The sequence below is a fragment of the Saccostrea echinata genome, unplaced genomic scaffold (assembly GCF_033153115.1).
Source record: "Saccostrea echinata isolate AGI-Se365-2 ecotype Australia unplaced genomic scaffold, CSIRO_AGI_Sech_v1 ptg000054l, whole genome shotgun sequence".
NCBI classification, from domain to species: domain Eukaryota; kingdom Metazoa; phylum Mollusca; class Bivalvia; order Ostreida; family Ostreidae; genus Saccostrea; species Saccostrea echinata.
In genome coordinates, this window is record NW_026889803.1 from 59880871 (window position 1) to 59898723 (window position 17853).

The 17853-nt window shown below is 32.7% G+C and overlaps 2 protein-coding genes across 2 annotated transcripts; one reads left to right on the forward strand and one right to left on the reverse strand.

The window, feature by feature from the left end:
• Nucleotides 1-2973: 2973 nt before the first annotated feature.
• Nucleotides 2974-6565, reverse strand: LOC133172621 (uncharacterized). The gene is made up of 3 exons (XM_061307553.1): nucleotides 6485-6565; nucleotides 6369-6400; nucleotides 2974-3393 (listed from the first exon to the last, which is right to left on the reverse strand). The coding sequence occupies exons 1-3, from the start codon at nucleotides 6550-6552 to the stop codon at nucleotides 3038-3040; spliced, it is 456 nt and encodes a 151-aa protein (XP_061163537.1). The 5' UTR covers nucleotides 6553-6565; the 3' UTR covers nucleotides 2974-3037.
• Nucleotides 6566-12164: 5599 nt separating this feature from the next.
• On the forward strand, nucleotides 12165-14951 carry LOC133172495 (protein O-linked-mannose beta-1,4-N-acetylglucosaminyltransferase 2-like). The gene is made up of 2 exons (XM_061307387.1): nucleotides 12165-12239; nucleotides 13284-14951. The coding sequence occupies exon 2, from the start codon at nucleotides 13319-13321 to the stop codon at nucleotides 14927-14929; it is 1611 nt and encodes a 536-aa protein (XP_061163371.1). The 5' UTR covers nucleotides 12165-12239; nucleotides 13284-13318; the 3' UTR covers nucleotides 14930-14951.
• The last annotated feature ends 2902 nt before the right edge of the window (nucleotides 14952-17853 follow it).

Below are 17853 nucleotides of genomic sequence, written 5' to 3' on the forward strand. Positions count from 1 at the left end.
TAAGTAAATTTACTAGTTCCAGTTTTATTGAAAAAGCAGCTGTCAATGATATCAAAAAGCCTGGACTTTAATATATCGTGGAGAATGGTTGTATATAAAGTTGAAAAGTCGTAAGTTTTTATGTTGTTGATTTTGGTAAAATTTTGTGATTTCAAATGTTCCAAAAGTTCCTTGGAATTTTTTAGTATCCACATCTGATTTACACCACTTCTCAAATATATTTGTTGCACTGTACTCTTGAAGTTTCTCCTTCACTACTGTTAATATCTTAGTGAGGAGTAAAGAAAGAGGTTTGGTAGAACGTTTACTGGAACCCGCTATGCATCTTTGTTTGTGAGGACTTTTATGAAGTTGAATCCAATATAGATATGTTAATTCAGATTCATGTTAGTTTTTGAGAATATTAAAAATATTCAAAACTGACATATGATTTTGAAGAATTTCCTCCTTAGAAAGGGAGATATGGGTATAAGTCGGATTACCACATTGAATTAAATCCCAGTTCCTCTAAAATACAATTTAAATAATGAGCCTTGCAAACAAAGACAATGTTGTTACCTGCTTTGTCAGCAGGGACCAGTACATACTGATCGTGTAATCTATTTTAATTCCTTTTCACTTCTGAATTATTGAACACAGAAGGATAGTTGCTTCTCATTTGGCCCCTCAATCGCTTAATGCGAGATTTCAACATACATCTGATATATTTAATCCATTCTGACAACGTGTCAAGGTCTTCTTTATCATGTCTGGCCCATCGCCTGGCGTAATCTTCCACAGAATCCATAACATTTATGAAATTTTGACATCAGTTAGAGTGTGTTGAACAAACATATGATATAAATTATTTTTCTTTATTACAGAGGATTGAAATATGATATAAAAAAGAACGACCACTAGTGCAGCATCCCCTCACAAGAGAGAACATTTCTAAAAGGCACAAAAACACCCAGCCACTATCATCATTTTTTTAAACAGAAAAATCTTCCAACTTCTCATTAATATTTTTTAATTCAAACTCAGGGATTTCTGACACAAGCTTTACCATAACATATTATTCAAAGTTCAATAAACTTGTACAATCAATTTTCTTTTTAATCACAATCACAAAACACGTTTTATCATCCATAATATAATGTAAAAAGAGCAAAAACACACACTCTCTAAGGCTATTTTATTCTTCCTACTATCAATTTGGTCTTCCCTCAAGTTGGCCTGAGGTAAAAACGTACAGACTGAAATGATTTTCAGCCCGCCCAGGTTCATAGATAAATCCTCTATATCTAGCAAAACATCCCACAGATGCTCTAAAACTTTTAAAACATCCATAATATTCACTGCTGATAGGATTTTTATAGTAAATTTTGTTTCAGCACATGAAAAATTTTTCTTAGTTATCCTAATCCTTGTGTCTGAACACTTGAAACAATATTTTCACAATTTTTATCAGGTTTAATAGACACAATAGACATAATTTTCTCTCTAGTCAATGCATTATGACGTCATAAAATGCGTAATTTTCCCCATATCCTGTAAATTCCATTAAAAATGGCCAAAAGTTGAGGGTTTTTTTTTTCAATATTTCATATAGAGCACAACATCTGATCCAAAATACGCAATTACATAATGAAAGATCTGTTTCTGAAGATCAAAAAACGTATTTTAATTTTTGGATCGTGAGCTATGCTCATATTTTATTTCTTTGTTGAAGGTAGTCAAATACGTATGTTTTCTGCAAAATTCAAGAACATTGCATTTTCTCAAAGCCTGTTTTCCAATACCTGGATTCTCAAAAACAAATTTTGTTTTAGGAAATGAAAGCACTAAGTCTCTACTTTATTTTGATTTATGAAATAGGACAGAGGGTGATAGTCTATTAATTGATATAAGGACAGGGCCATTTTTTGCATAAAGTGAACCTAGCTCTTTCAAAAGTGAAGGAATTTTTCAAAATATAATCAGCTTATCAACATTTTGGAACCTGAGTCGGACCATTGGATATAAATTGCACAATTTGTAGGAGGGAAAACTCAAAAAAAAAAAAAACACCACAGAGTCTGATACATCTGTTTCGTATTTGTATATTTTACTAGAGAAAGATATTGATGGCAGACCAGCAGCAAAAGTCAGTGATAAACGTGATGACTACAGCTTTTTTTTTAAGATTGTGTTTTGAATGTCCAGGAGTTATCAAACAATTTGTCCAATTTTTATTGAACTTTATTATACGACCAGCTCAATCCAACCCCCCAACCCCCTGCCCGACCTTAAACCTGAATCCAGTGGACATGGATTTCATTATTCGGATAGAAGGCCAATTGTTCATTATTATCAATTAAGCCATGTGCTGGAGAACGGTTTTTAAAAGTTATAAAGGATTCTCAATATCGCCAACTAGACATCAAGCTTAAATTCCACAATTTAAGTAGAAGCTTCTTTGTTCACTTTAATCAAGCAGTTTTCCTTTTAGATTCCAAAACAAAAGATGTATTGGGTTTGGTTTTTTCCTTAAATTAACTCTCTACTACCTTAAATCTAACAAATCTTTATTTTAAGATATGTGATATCCGTTTTATATCGATCCATTGATAAATTATGTTCATGTAAACCGATCTTATCATAGACAATCTAGTATTCATTGTATCAAATGTTGATAATATACAAATATGATATAGTGGTATGGTTACCAAAACGATTATAACACCTAACTGGCTTTCTGACATAACATAGATATTAGAACTAACGATAAAAAATTGAGTGTTAATTATTATTCAAAAATATACAATAGAATTGTGTATTTTAAATATTCTGATTAAATAGTTATCCGGGAACAAGGAAGATGTACATGTATATTGGCATCAGTTACATGTATATTGGCATCAGTTATCAAGTTGTTGCAAACATTTTAATTACGTCTGAGGAAGTACACAGTGATTGTAGTCTCATCCATTTTCAATTTTACAATATCACCAGATTTAGACTTTGATCATCCTCAGAAATGTGCTTCTAATCTTGACAGTTCTCAAAAACACCGAGACTATAATTTGGCGATTGTTTCTGATTCAGTTCCGTCATTCATTAGATCATCTTCACATTCTTGAAACAGATTTATTAAACATCCTGCTTCAATAACACTGCCCAGGCTTTCATTGTCATTCAGCTCTGTTTCTGAATTTAGTTGTCGATTCTGAGGGTGAAATGACGTCATGGGAGAGAAATCTGCGTCATCAACATATGCCCTCTGTGAAAGAGACAAAATGTTGTATTCCCCTCTTTCTGTGTGATTATAAACAGAAGAGAATCGCGCGCCAGACATTGAGTCCATTGTGTAGTAGCCGGAGTATTCGTGTTCAGCATCAGAATTCTCTTCAGTTATATTACTTATCATTCGTTCTGAAAATAAAACTGGATCAATCAGCATTTCATACAAGTTACTAGTAGTAATGTACATTTCCTCTTAAAATAATACAATTTCAAAGGGTTCTATTCAAATTCTATGTAATTCTTTTTACATATGTCCAACACAGCTGTCTGCATATATTATCCGTTTAGAACGTATGCTTTATAAAATTGGTATATTTCAAACGAATCTTTGTGTCGTTTATTAATTTAGGCGATGATTAAATAAATGCTGCGTTTCTCAGAATTACTGATACCAACTATTACCTCACTGGTTTACGGTGTCATATTTCACAAACCAAATCCCGCTTTATTTAATTTTGTTATTTTCGTTTTTTTTAATTAACCTTTCATTAGAATACCAATGTCGATCTAATGTAGACAGAGACTTCCAATGGCCATAAAGTATTGAGATATTTAGGGAACATAGACACACTTGCATTTGTTTTTGTTTACAATTTTGAATTTTTATATTTTTATTTGAAAAATGACTAGACCTTACATGAAGAATCTTCATGCTCAAAGATATATGATATCATCAATGATATTGATGCTGGGTCCAGCACATGCATTACCAAAGCCCTATCTTTACTCCTTGCAGAAATATTCACTGCTGTAAAGGAAAACTACATACTGTGCTACAGCATATTCTAGAAGTGTTGTAAATCAAGATTCATATTTTATGTGGATTCTCAAAGACTCTAAAGAACTTTTAGAAAATTTAAAATCGCCATTTTTTTCTGAAGTATATAAAATCAAAACGTACGACTTTTCTACACTTTATACAACCCTTCCTTGCAAAAAATAACTAGACTTTATGATGTCAAAGACAGCAGTTTCTTCAGTAAAAAATAAAATCAGAAATCTTTGTTTCTTGTGATTGGTAATAAAAACAACTTTGTTAAAAATCACTCTGTGTGGCCGGTCATCAAGGGATGCTTATCCCTCTTATGCACCTGATCCCACCTCTGGCATTTTCTGGGAGTCTGCGTTTATGCCCTGCTCACAGATTTGTATTGTTTGTAGATTTTTTAGATCAATCACTGTTGGATATCTGAACCCTTTTCATTGTATAATTTTTTATTTCGATCACTGTTTGTTATCTTCTTGGTTCTCATTTCTTTTACCGGTATTTCTTTTTCGACTTTAATTTATTATAGTTTTAATATCTTTTATCCTATACCCAACTGTGTTTTACTCGCTTTTACTGTTAATTTAACGCAATCACGTGACGGTGTGATCCGACTTTCCGGATCACCACACTGTTGTTTTCTGAATCCATATCATCCCTCTCTGAAACTGATGATGTAGTAAACAGTATGCATGAAGTTTTTTTCCTTGCGATGAAAAAAACTTTTGTTTTATGGATTAAAGATGTATAATTCACTTTTTTTCTTACGGCTCTTCAGATCAAGTTACTGTAATGATAATATATATTTATCAAAACACCTAGTCTTCCCTATTTCTACCACAATTTGACGGTTTCATTCATTGACTCATGTTCAAATGAATACAACAAACAAGATCCAATAGCGTTGAATATTAGATTGGACTTTTGAGATTGAATACTGTTCGTTATCTTCATATTTCATTGAAACAAAATCAGTTAATTTTGTTTTCTTTTTTAATAGAAAAGGTTTCAATATTTTGATGGTATGCATAATTTAACTGTTTTAAAATCAATCTTGACATTATAATGGTGAGTTATTTGTTGAATAAAAATTGTTTTTATGTGCTTGAACCACACTCCACAGCATCTGTGAACAGTCCGATGACCTCCATCTAATCCTATTATGCATTAGAGATACCATAATATAGAGGATTCGGGTGCTCCTGATCCATAAAGAGCTCCATTCTATCCTGCATAAGACAGATGTCCTCAGGATGGTAAATCAGGTAACTTTATGAATTTTATTGTACTTCCATCTCTAATAAACTTATAACGATACATATTTACATTTACAAAAGACTGTTGACTTTCTTTGACAGTTTTTATCTGAAGTTGTTGTATTTTCAATTGTTGTTTGAATTTCCTATTACTAGTATATTCTCTTTTCAGTTAGTAACCTTCCTCGGTGTAAAATTGATCATTGGCAGAATATGCGAAATACATACCCAATCATTTGGAACACATAAACAATTTAAAAAAAATCTGTGGTTTCTTTTATGTCGAGTTCACTTGGATATATTTAATGTTGAAAGAAGGGTCAGAGCTAAAGTTTTCTTCTCATGTAAATGTTTTTGAATAATTTTTACTTCAAAAAAATATATAAACAGTTTGGTTTACAAAGGAGCACAATTAGTTCATTCGGAATTCCAGCAGATCATTGAAGAAGACTACATAGGTATAACTGTATAGTCAATGAGGTACGCTGGTATCTTTTTAATATGAAATTCAGAGTACTTGCGTTTAGAATCAAAATGATTTTTAACAAAGTTTGTACATGACTCATGACAAGATTTGAAAATTATTCCATTTTTATTCCAAAAGCAGTTGTCTATGATATCAAAATATCTGGTCTTTAATATATTACAGTAAGGAATGGTTGTATACAGTATTGAAAAGTCGTATGTTTGATGGTATTGATTTTGGCAAAAATTTGTTATTTCAATTTTTCTGTAAGTTCTTGGAGTTTTTTAATAACCATATTTGACTAACACTACTTCAAAATAGGGATTTTAACGTTTTAGGCCATAAGTTTGAAATGCGCTAAATACAGATAGGTCACCGGATAGGTATTTTAAAAAAAAAATGGAAAAAAAAATTCATTAAGCTTTCTATATATATATATATATATATATATATATATATATATATATATATATATATATATATATATATATATATAAAATGTTAAAATAGTTTTCTTTAAAACCTTTGTATTTGTAACATATTTATAGCATATTCATTGTTGATGTACACAATGAAAGTGTATTATTTATTGTCACTCAATATTACAGGTACTTACGCAATTCTCGTTTGTAATGCCTTTTACTTGTTCTGAAATAATAATTTAATGTATTTGTTTTGTTTTTTTAATTTGTGGTTGAATAATTATCAAATTCTTTACCTAGTTTTATTTACCTTATCAGAAGAAATGTACAGAGGACGCTGAAAATGACCACTGACACTACGGAAATCAATAAAAACATCGTAAACTTGTCCAGGAAAGGGTTTGAATTAACACCAGTCATTCTTTTGGAATATACTGAAATGCGTGATTACAGCAATGATCATTTGTGTTAAAAGGAAAAGCAACTAAATAATGTAATTTGGAATTTTGAGTCAGTGTAGCATACCTGTATTGAGAGGCGTGTAAGACAGAGATTTACTTGTAGTTGAAATGGAACTGTTGCCCAAGCATCCAAATTGTCGATCACAAAATTCGTCAGAAGTGCAGTTACATGTCTCATAGCAAAGAAAACCATAGGTATAATTTGGACACGGTGTAGAACAATTACATCCGTATACCCCAGGGTCACAAGCTAATCAATTTAGAATAAAAATTAAAGGTAGAAAATAAATATAACTATAATAAAAGTGTATAGTGCAATTCCTCCTACGTTTTCTTAACTTGAATATCAAAGTGTTAAATTTCATTCATGTGTAATCAATTTTATTCTCTGTATTCAGGTAATATTCAAAAGAAGGTAGGTTAAGTTAACTAGACATTCCTTGCTGAAATAAACATCGCTTTTGACTTCAGACATTGATATGTCACAACTATATATATATATATAATCTCAGAGATACCTTTGCCACTGCCAATTAGCTATGAAAGCATTTCCAGGGTCACCAAGAGGAGGTGACTTGCTGGCAGAATCTTTTTAGAGACGGTGGGCATTAAATCAAGGTTTTAAGTGGTGTGATCTAGTGGATATATAAGTATCACCCTTTGAGACTCGAACCAGCATTTGACCCCATACATATGGAATGCTCCATATATATTCAGTGTAATAAATGATTCCCTCAATTACATCGAGAGGGTTGGGCAATGGCCTTACTATTACCTTCCCGATATAACGCTTCATTGGGTAACGGACCTCCTTTAACCCAATGAAGCTAGTGAGATACTTCAGTCCGAAGGGGAAGAAAGATACATACACTGAAATTTACCTTAATGTGTATTATATACCTAAAAAGTCGTCAGCAAAGGTAACAATTCCGAAATAATACATGCAGAACTCACTATTACTATACATTAATACATTTAAGTTACTAATAGATAGATAATTATTATATTCCATGGATTACAATGTAATTTTTATATTGTGTTAACTATTTACTAGTTATCATAATAACTTACGTTCACATTTCGTCTTCCCGATCCTGAAATTGGCATCACACTCAACTGGCCTGTTGTGTAACGAAAAAATCTTAGTTTGACATAAAAATTTTGTCTTCAAAACATGAGATCATGCAAAAACTATACCAGTTGTCCTCCTTGCACATTATTCTTCTTTAATCCCTTGCGATGAATCCAGATTAGAACTGTTTGTTTCCGTTAAACAAGGAAGTCATAGAGAGATAGATTATTTCCCATTTCACATAATATATGTTGGGGAGAACGCAGTTGTATTTTGAGTTATAGAAGTGGATGCGATCAAAATCCCTTATATATCCTTCAACTTACATCCACATCTTCATAATTCTTTATGTTACAGGGTTCAGAATATTTTCCTTTCAAGTCTACTGCAAAATAATGCATTTTGTTTCGTATGAAATACATGTAATACAGAAAGGTGTATTTCTAGCAAAGATTACTCGATAAAATGTGTGTCTTTTAGTAGAAAAAGATAAAAACTTGTATAGCAAATTAAAGGCCATGGACACTCTTGTGCAATTACTGCTAAATTTGTGTACATTTTTTTTAATTTCTAATTTTACTTGAGAGAGTTTCGGTTTAATGATTTGAACTTACATGGCTATTCTTTAAAATATGCCATGACAACGGTTTTCTCAATAACCTTACTCCATACAAATGTACGTAAATGTTTCCAAAAGCTCATTGCTTACATTTTATATCGGGTGTATTGTTCGATTTGCTGATATTGTTGACCACTTGTAAGTTGATTTTGCTTTCTTGGTTTTTTTTTTAAACTTTTCTTGATTATTGTTTTATTATATCTTATTATTTTAACTAGATTTCCCACTTTCGTTGAATATTAAGAAAAAATTAACTTCATGAAAGTGCAATGCAATGATGTATGACAATCAACATCCTCACTACGTCAGGGGTCTTGAGTTCATTCGTGGCCGTTGAACCCTTGACAAACTTCATTCGATATTCTACAGGCTGAGTGCAGTGACGTCCTTCGGAGAAATTACGAATCTTGATTGTTTTTTTTTTTTTTTAATAATCTTTTGACCAATTACATTAAACCTTTTGGTAACAAACAACCTGCAACAAGTGCATTGAGGTGACAACTGCATATAGTTACTTTTTTTGTTTACGTTTTATATCAACTTATAAAAGCCTCGATCGGATTGATGCTTCTCAAGAAGAGAAGAGAACATCGAATGAAGTTTGTCAGAGGTCCGACGCCATGAGTAGACTCAAGAACCCTGACGTTGTGAGATCAAACACGCCCGACAGTTTTTAATATTTTTCAAAATAATCATAAAAGAGGTTTCTAAATAGGTTTTCATAATGTTTTCGGTCTGAGACGCTCCTACAATATAATTTATGAAATTCAAACGAAAATTTTCATGATAATAATCCTCAAATCAGTGTGCAAGCTTCTTTAAATGTTGTCCTAAATGCTCCTTACTTTATAATATACCGATTATTCAATATAAGCGCCTTGAACTCTGTCAAAGAAAAACGTATCTTTCGGTAGTTACAAAATTGTATTTTTCACTTTTATATCAGAGTTTCTGACCTCATAATTTTTTTTTTTTCTCATTTTGGTAATTGAGAATGATAAATGACTCTAAAAAAAAAATGACAAATATAAAATTGCAAAATTTGGAAACAGATTTGCCACTATATTACTGATGATTAGATATTTGGACTTGCTAGCTTGATAAACAATGCTATTGAATTGATATAAGAGCTCCCTATCCTGCAACTCGTTTTAAATTTGATCCAGTTTTGTCTATAAAGAATCCATTCAAAATCTTCATTATAAAACAATTTTATAAGGAATAATTTTATTTTGTCTCAAAATGATAGGCTATTTTGAAGGGGTTTGGGGGTGGGGGGCAGGCCCGTAGCAACGGTTTAAAAGTAGGGGAGGGGAGGCAACTTCCAAAAAATCTGACAAGCAAAAAAAAAGTTATAATAGTTTACAGTCCAAATCCTGGAATTTCCCAGCGCTCGACCTTACATCAACAAAAAGTGGGGGACGCACTCCTCGTTTATACGGCAAGTTTTCCGGAAATATACTTTCCCTTTCATGATAGCTTTCAAATTAGTCTGCTTGACAATGTTTCCTACTTGAGATGGTTGTTTGAAAAAAAAAAAGGTAAGCGAATCAACGTGTTCATTTTATTGGGACTATGATATGTATACTTGTACTACAGGTCTGGAATTTCATTTTTAATTTGTTAAAAGTGTGTGTGTGAGCGGGAGGGGGTGTCAGTCATTTACGTCGTCGTTGTTTATCATTAATAACATTAATTTTTTTCATTGTTTAAGCATCGTCGGAACGATGGTTCCGACGTTGCAGTTCCAGATTATTTTGACTTCTGGGAAGAAGCAGAGAAATAAATAATCATATCCAGTACAATCAGTACTTTTAGCTACGAAGCTAGAATTGCCTATCGTAGCTTTATTTAGCTATCTATTTAAAAAAAAAAAGACAAAAATCGCATGTAAATGTCTACTAGGGATTATTTAAAAAGCAATTCAAAGCAGAGATAGTTTAAACAGTGTTACATTTGAACACTTTTAAGCAAAAGATGTATTTCTATTGTTTTAGTAACTGTCCATGGTGACCCTTTTTACCACCTTGTGAGCGGCGAGGCGTTGATATTAGTATGATTACTTCACATTGTACTGAATAATTACCAATCAATTATCATGTTAACCAAAACTGCTCTTCTTTGTTATTTCATTCAAGATTTCAGTCAAGAAGTAACTGATTGGTCACAAATTAACTATCGTATATAGCCCAAAACTTTTAGAACTTTGATTGCAATTGCGCAGAAAAAGACACATATTCAAGAGTGATTTTTTCATGAACTGTTTTTTTTAGATGAGATCAAAGTTGAAAATTATCACTGCATCAATGTGCAATTTTCTGCACATCCTGAGAAAAATGCTAATTTAAGAAATAAGTTTGATTTAGTAGCTAAATAAAGCTATTTCAGGTAGGTAATTAAAGCTATGTAGCAGAATCTAGTGATTGTACCAGACCTGATAATATCATTTACGCAGCTATGTTAAGGCTGTCCGAAGGCTTTATATACATTAGACATATCCTATTTTAATTTAAGCTATGTTTTGATTTCAATTTGTAATCTATGTAAACCTACACAGTTAAGTTGTAAAGAGAGTTGAATAAGGTATTTTAAAAAATTATTTCTGTGATGTCACATGACTGTGTTGATCACGTGGCGGACACTTATACATTTTCTTAAATGATGCACAAAAATCGCCTCGGCACAAGTGAAAAACAAAATTATTGTGAACGGCTTGTTACATAAATTAATTAAACGTATTCTTGGGTATATATAAAGTGCTGGGGGCAAGTCTGAATTTTATTTCTTAAGAAAATATTTCACGAGAAATTTCAACTTACCCACATACAAGGGGTCATTTTACACTCTTCATCGCAATTTATACAAAATGGGATAAATTACATACAATCCCCCAGCAAAATTCAGTTACAGGACATATTTCTCTAATAGATTCACACAGAATATCTTCAATTAATCCTTATTATTCACTTGTGCCAGTCTAATATATACACGATTTATAAATTCTCACTCTGTCTACAGATGCGTAAGGGGGAGCATTTCACAATTTGTTTGTAATTGTTTGAATACATACATGTTAGACAAGAAAAAGGAATAACGATATTATACTGCAAGTATTCACCATCACAACAGCCTTAAAACAGCAATCCAGACACATGAATTAAGCATCAACGTAAAAAAATTCTACATGTGATGTGAAAGGAATGTAAAAGTTATGACACTTTCCCTGTCATGTCTGCTCAAATTTGCAGTGACTTGACGTCATATGCCATTATGACGTCATATCTAGGTAGTTCAGAGATGTTACTGCGGCTGGTACACTGTGACCTTCTTCGGACAGCCTTATCCTAGCCGCGTAAGTCTCTGGAAGAAGGCAGGAGACCACAATAATAAATGGGAATATTATCATGTTATTATACCATATTCCTCTTAACAACAATTAAATGAAGTACAATATGTGAAGGAAAAAATTGCAAGCTGTCATAGCTGTGACCTTCATGCAGAGTTTATTAAAATTTTTGACATTGAGGTCAAATAAACATTAAGTTTTATGAAGAATTAAGAAATCTTCAATTATAAAACTGTTTTCTTGGGAAAAGGTAGGATACAAAAATGTAGGCCCCATTCTCAGTAAATGAATAAAAGTGTGACAGTCAGGCAGTTTCAATCCCAGAAGGCCAGATAGTCGGTAGAGCACCAGGCTAGTGATTCAGGGGCTCCAGGTTGGAGTCCTGGTCTAATTCATCACATTTTTCTCCTCTTCTTTTACATTTGTGTGCAGCGTGCCCTGAAAGTGGCAGGTGAAATACCTGCTAGGAAAGTGCCTGGATTATTGTCTTCAGCAGGGAAGACCCTTAGGGAGGGGAGGAATGAAGCAATCAGGCAGGTTCAATCACCAGTGGCCAGATATCACCTGGTATCGAGACAGCTGAAGGCTGAAGTGAGCTTTTTCTGATCAAAATTTGTCCATTGTCTATTGTCATGGTTGTTAATTTTTTTTTCAATTTCATCTTCTTTTGAACAACAGGGCCAATTTCAACCAAACTTGGCACATAATGTCCTTAGGTAAAAGGTGTTCAGATTTGTTCAAATATTGGGCAATGCCCTCTTTCAAGGGGAGAAACTAAGAAATTAGTAAAAACTGGGTGGGATCATTTAAAATCTTCTCAAGAAGTACTGGGCCAGAAAATATGAAACTTATGTGAAAGCTTTCTGACATAGTGAAGATTCAAATCATGACCCCAAGGTTAGGGTGTGCCACAATTGGCAATCAACATTTTAGAAACATATTTGAAAGGTATTTCTCAAGATCAGCACAGCCATGATAAGTCATATCTTTATGGAAGCATCTTGAGGTAGTCTAGATTCAAGTATGTTCAAATCATGACCTCCAGGGATAGGATGGGGTCATAATGGGGATTAAAATTTTACATGGAATTGTATAGCAACAAGGGATAAATGTTATACACAGGAATATATAGAAATATCTTTAAAAATCATCTTCTCAAGAACAGCAAAGGAGCCATGATTAGTAGAATCTTTAGGTAGTGTAGATTCAAGTTTGTTCAAATCATGTCCCTCAGGGGTAGGGTGGGGCTACAATAGAAGATGGAATGTTTACATAGAAATATACAGATAAAAATCTTTAAAAGTCTCCTTTAGCCATGATTAGAGAAATATGAAAGCATCCTCAGTTAGTGTAGAAATAAGTTTGTTCAAATCATCCCCCCTCCCCCAGTAGTAGGATGGGACCAATCATATATTTAAACTTCTCAATTCCCTTGCCAAAGTGCTTAGGTGAGCGATGTGGCCTTTGGCACCTTGTTATTAAAAATCATATTTCCTAAAGACACTAACAACTCAAATTGTACACAATGAAAGGTTTCATTCATACAAAAGTTGGATAGACTGTATATGCATCAAAAATGAAAAGCACAATTTAATATTTTTTCTCTTTCAGATTCAGTCCACAAGATGAAATGACTAGACAATAAAATGCACATTGGAATTGTAGTTGTCATCAATCTTCTAGTCTGTGTCATATCAATCTTTCTTTACTCAAAATATTCTCCTAAGGATTTTGAATCAATACAAAGTATAGATACAAAATATTGTGATGAAAATGAGACACTTTATACCACACACTGGTGCTTTGATCAGCAGTCAAGGATTTGTCATTTTCAGTCACTGTGTTACTACCCTGTGGAGGATCAGTTTGTGTATATAACTAATTCCTCCAGTCTGATGGAAATAAAGTCAACATTACCCTCTCTGTCACTTTCATCTGTCTCAGAATTAGACATGTTTTCTTTCGTGCCAACATATATTAATCAGAACTTTTCCAAACTCAAAATTCGCTGGCTGGATGGCTTTACTATGTTATTCAAAAGATTTAAACCTGACAATATAATGCATGTGATTCATGATGATGTTTTGCCATTGTATCATACACTTCAGTTCTTAGGTCAAGGAAACTTGAAAGTTTTGTTTATGGATGATTTTAGTCCAGGACTATATGAACTGCTTTACAAGCTTTTATCTGATGTTAGATATAAACCTATGGCAAGTGAGCAAGAACTTATTTGTTTTGAAAATGCTTTCATTGGAGTGTCCTCTTTGTCAAAATGGTATCAGTATGGCTACAATGGAAATGTGCAGGGCCCTGTGGTCAATGATAGACTCACTTCTTTCTATTTACGCAGTGCAGGTTCTTTCATTATCAAAAAATTAAACTTTATGCCTGATAATCAATATATAGGAGATTATCTTGTGCTGATTTCTAGAACGGAGACTCGTAAATTATTAAACGAGGAAGAATTAATAACCAATTTGAAGATAAATACCAAGATGAAAATACTGACAATCAGTGATGATGACATCAGTGAGGTAATACATATAGTGCAGACATCAAGAGGGATTATTGGAATGCATGGAGCTTTATTAATTTTAGGATTGTTTCTAAGACCAGGATCAATTCTAATAGAACTATTCCCTTATGCTGTCAATCCAGATAATTATACACCTTATCGCACATTGGCAAGCATTCCTGGAATGTCAATAATTTACCACACATGGAGAAATATGGATAAATCAAAATCTTTCTCCCATCCAGATTATCCTCCTGAGGAAGGGGGGATCAGACATTTATCTGAGGAGGTACAGAGGGAGATTATGGATCAGGAGGAGGTTCCAGTGCATGGCTGCTGTAGTGATCCCTCTTGGTTATTTCACATCAATCAGGACACAGCTGTAAACGTAGAAGAAGTAGTAAGAATAACTCAGAAAGCTTTATCTGAGAGTCAGCAACAGTTGTCTCCTCCAAATGAAAATGAACCTTCAGTTGTCAGACATCTATCCTGTTCTTGTATTAACGATAAACTTGTCTTACATTGGGAACATCCTTGGAACCTTGACTATATAAATGGAGCTAATGTGCAATATATGATAGGTGTTCAAAGTAGGAAGTTAAATTCTTACAGTGTTTTTATTGTGAATGTCAATATTTATAGTATTGAGGATGGGATAGATTGTAGTGATGAATATGATGTCTGGGTAAATGCAGAGATAAATGATGTTAAAGGAGAGGTTAAATATGTGAAATGTTAATAAAGTTAATCATTGAATGTCATATATCTTTGATTGATGAAATCATGTTAATCTTTGAACAGCCCACAACACCCTTATTAAATGAAATGAAAGTAGTATATTTTTTTATTGCTTTTGCCAGTGGAGGAAGTGTTTCTGCCTTAGTCATTTCCCTGAGAATTTTTAGCATACAGTAAATATATTCAATTTTATAAGCAAATTAAAAAAAAAAGTGTATATGTATGCTACATGTAAATGTTCAAAGAACTAGAAATACCAGTAACATAGCTTTTATTCAAAGATGCTCTTGCATACATATCATTCAAATAGTCAATTTATTTATAATGAGAGCCTTTGATCCGCTCACACATACCACGATCAAAGGATCAGATTGTCCAAAGTTTATTTAATTAAAGATTCTTGTAAGCACACAAAGAGGAGGGAAGAGAGGATATTTTAAAATTGGAATTTCTACAAGCATTAAATTATTTCACTTAAGAATTCAGGCATAAGGTTTGGGGTAAGTTGGATATAATGTAAACATGGAAATGTATGCCCTTGGGGAATTTTTGCTAAGTTTAGCAATTTTTTCACCAAGAGAAACGTGCCTTACTAAACGTGATGTAAATAACCACTGCCGAATACTTTTTTACAAAGAAATCTCACAAGAATTGGACGTAGAAAAGGAAGTTTCAGAAAAATATGTTTAAATATATCTTTCTGTTCACAACAGTCATGTTTAATTTTTTTTTTTTTTTTTTTTTTTTTTTTTTGTGGGTATGTTGTTTAACAGGTCCAGTCCAAAGACTATTTCTACCTATTAGCAGCTACCAGGGTATTTAAAGCTACTTGAAGTAGCTACTTCAACCTACTTTTACCTGCCTTTGAAAATAAGATTAAATAATAATTTTGGTGCATCTGTAGAACAGGTCAAACTTATTGTTCATCGTATTGTGCACTTGCATGGAAAAATTCGGGGTGTTAATTTGAAAACTTTTTTGAGGGTGGATATTGGAGAGGAAATGCATTAAGAATAACCCCAAAACAATTCATATATTAAGAATTCTTGAAGATTATTTTAAAATTGATACAGATTTGTTAGTCATTTTAGTCTTCATTTCATCCTTAGCTACCAAAAATGAAAATGGATGTAGTTTTTTAATGCAAAATTGTTATGTCAGAAAGTAATCATTTTTTGCCAAAATTTTTATCGTATTCTTCGTCAGTGTGACTATATTTAGACATTTTGTGCTCACCGTATTGCGCCGTTCCTGCGTTTGGCCACAAAATGCAAATAAAGCAAAAAGTAGGTAAAAATAGCTAGAGTAGGAGTAGGTTTAAATACCCTAGTAGCTAAAAGTAGCTACGTAGGTAGAAATAGTCTTTGGACTGAACCTGTTTAAAGTGACATAGATACAGATTTGAAGTTAGTATCTTCTCAAATTTTCTATATAATATCATGACTTATATGTTGCTATAGCATTTCACATGGAAACATATAGTAAAAAACTTGATTTACCTGGAAATTATTGAAACTACGTGTGAAATGCTATATAAATTACATATATTATAATGAACTATCTTCAAAAAAAGAATGAAATTGATATTCTCGCGGTTCAGGGTTCATGTACAAGGATAGGGCTGAGTTTGTGATATTTTTATTTATCAGTTCAGAAACAAGGATAGGACTGGGTTTGTGCTGTTGCGGTTTTCAGGTAGAAGGATAGGACTGAGTTTGTGATGTTCTTGAACTTTCAATAACTACACGACTGCCTATGTCTCTGTGACCTTTCCTGGTGAGGGAGATTTCACTCTTATCAGGTGACATGATAGCAACCCCCCTTCAGAGCTCAAATGGATCTTCATTAAATTCTTTTCCAAAAATCTTGTTACAAAAATATCAATCTTACTATGAGAGACGCATATAAAACGAGTTACAAAATCTCTGAAAAACAGAGAAATTATATCATATTGTCTAGCAAGAAAGACTCTTTAAAGTTTTTGCCAGAATTATAAGATCTGTATCTTGATGAGTACTTAGGTAGGAGCGCCTTGATGTTGTTAGTACACTCTAGTGTTAATTCAACCGCCCGAGTTTTCCCTCTGTTTTGCCTTGTCTGTCCTCGTTCGTGATTCAAGGTATTCAATTCTGTTTTAGCAGGAATGTCAGTTAGGAAAATCATTTTTCTTGCAGAATAGAAATGAGCAATATAAGTTTGGACATTTTTTTTTTTCATAAAGAAAGTTTAAAGTGCTGAGATAATAGTAAAAATAGTTAATTTTAAAAGATAATAGTTTCTGCCATAATTTACAATAATGAATATAGCATTTTTTTTAATACTACAATTACATGCAAACCATCCATGAAACAACATGATTCTAAATTCTGTGTTTATACCAACAGAAACATACTTGGCACACAAATAATTTTTCTTCTTGTAGTTTGAAACGTAAGATCGCATCGCATGCAAAAAGGAGAAATTAAGTTAAAGTGGTTTTTGATGACCTCCTCTACCTATATATGAATTCGAAACAATCCTGGACAGACCATCGCTGTCCACCTATGGTTGCATATTTCTGTCCCCTACATGCAAGATAAATTATGCTACCATGCGAGAAAAGTGTGTCAACATGCAAAACAATTATGTCTACATGCAAAATAATTATGCTGACATGCAAGTTACCAATCATTTTAGAGAATCTAATTTTAATGCTGGTAAACTTACTTACTAACGCCAGTATTGGACATCATATTAAAAGCAAGATACAACAGACTTATGTTGACATGCGACTTTTTTATGTTAACATGCAACATAATTATGTAGACATGCTACTTATTTATGTCAACATGCAAGATAATTATGTTATCATACATCTTATTTATGTCAACATGCACCTAATTTATGTCAACATGCAACTTATTTATGTCAATATGCGACTTAAAT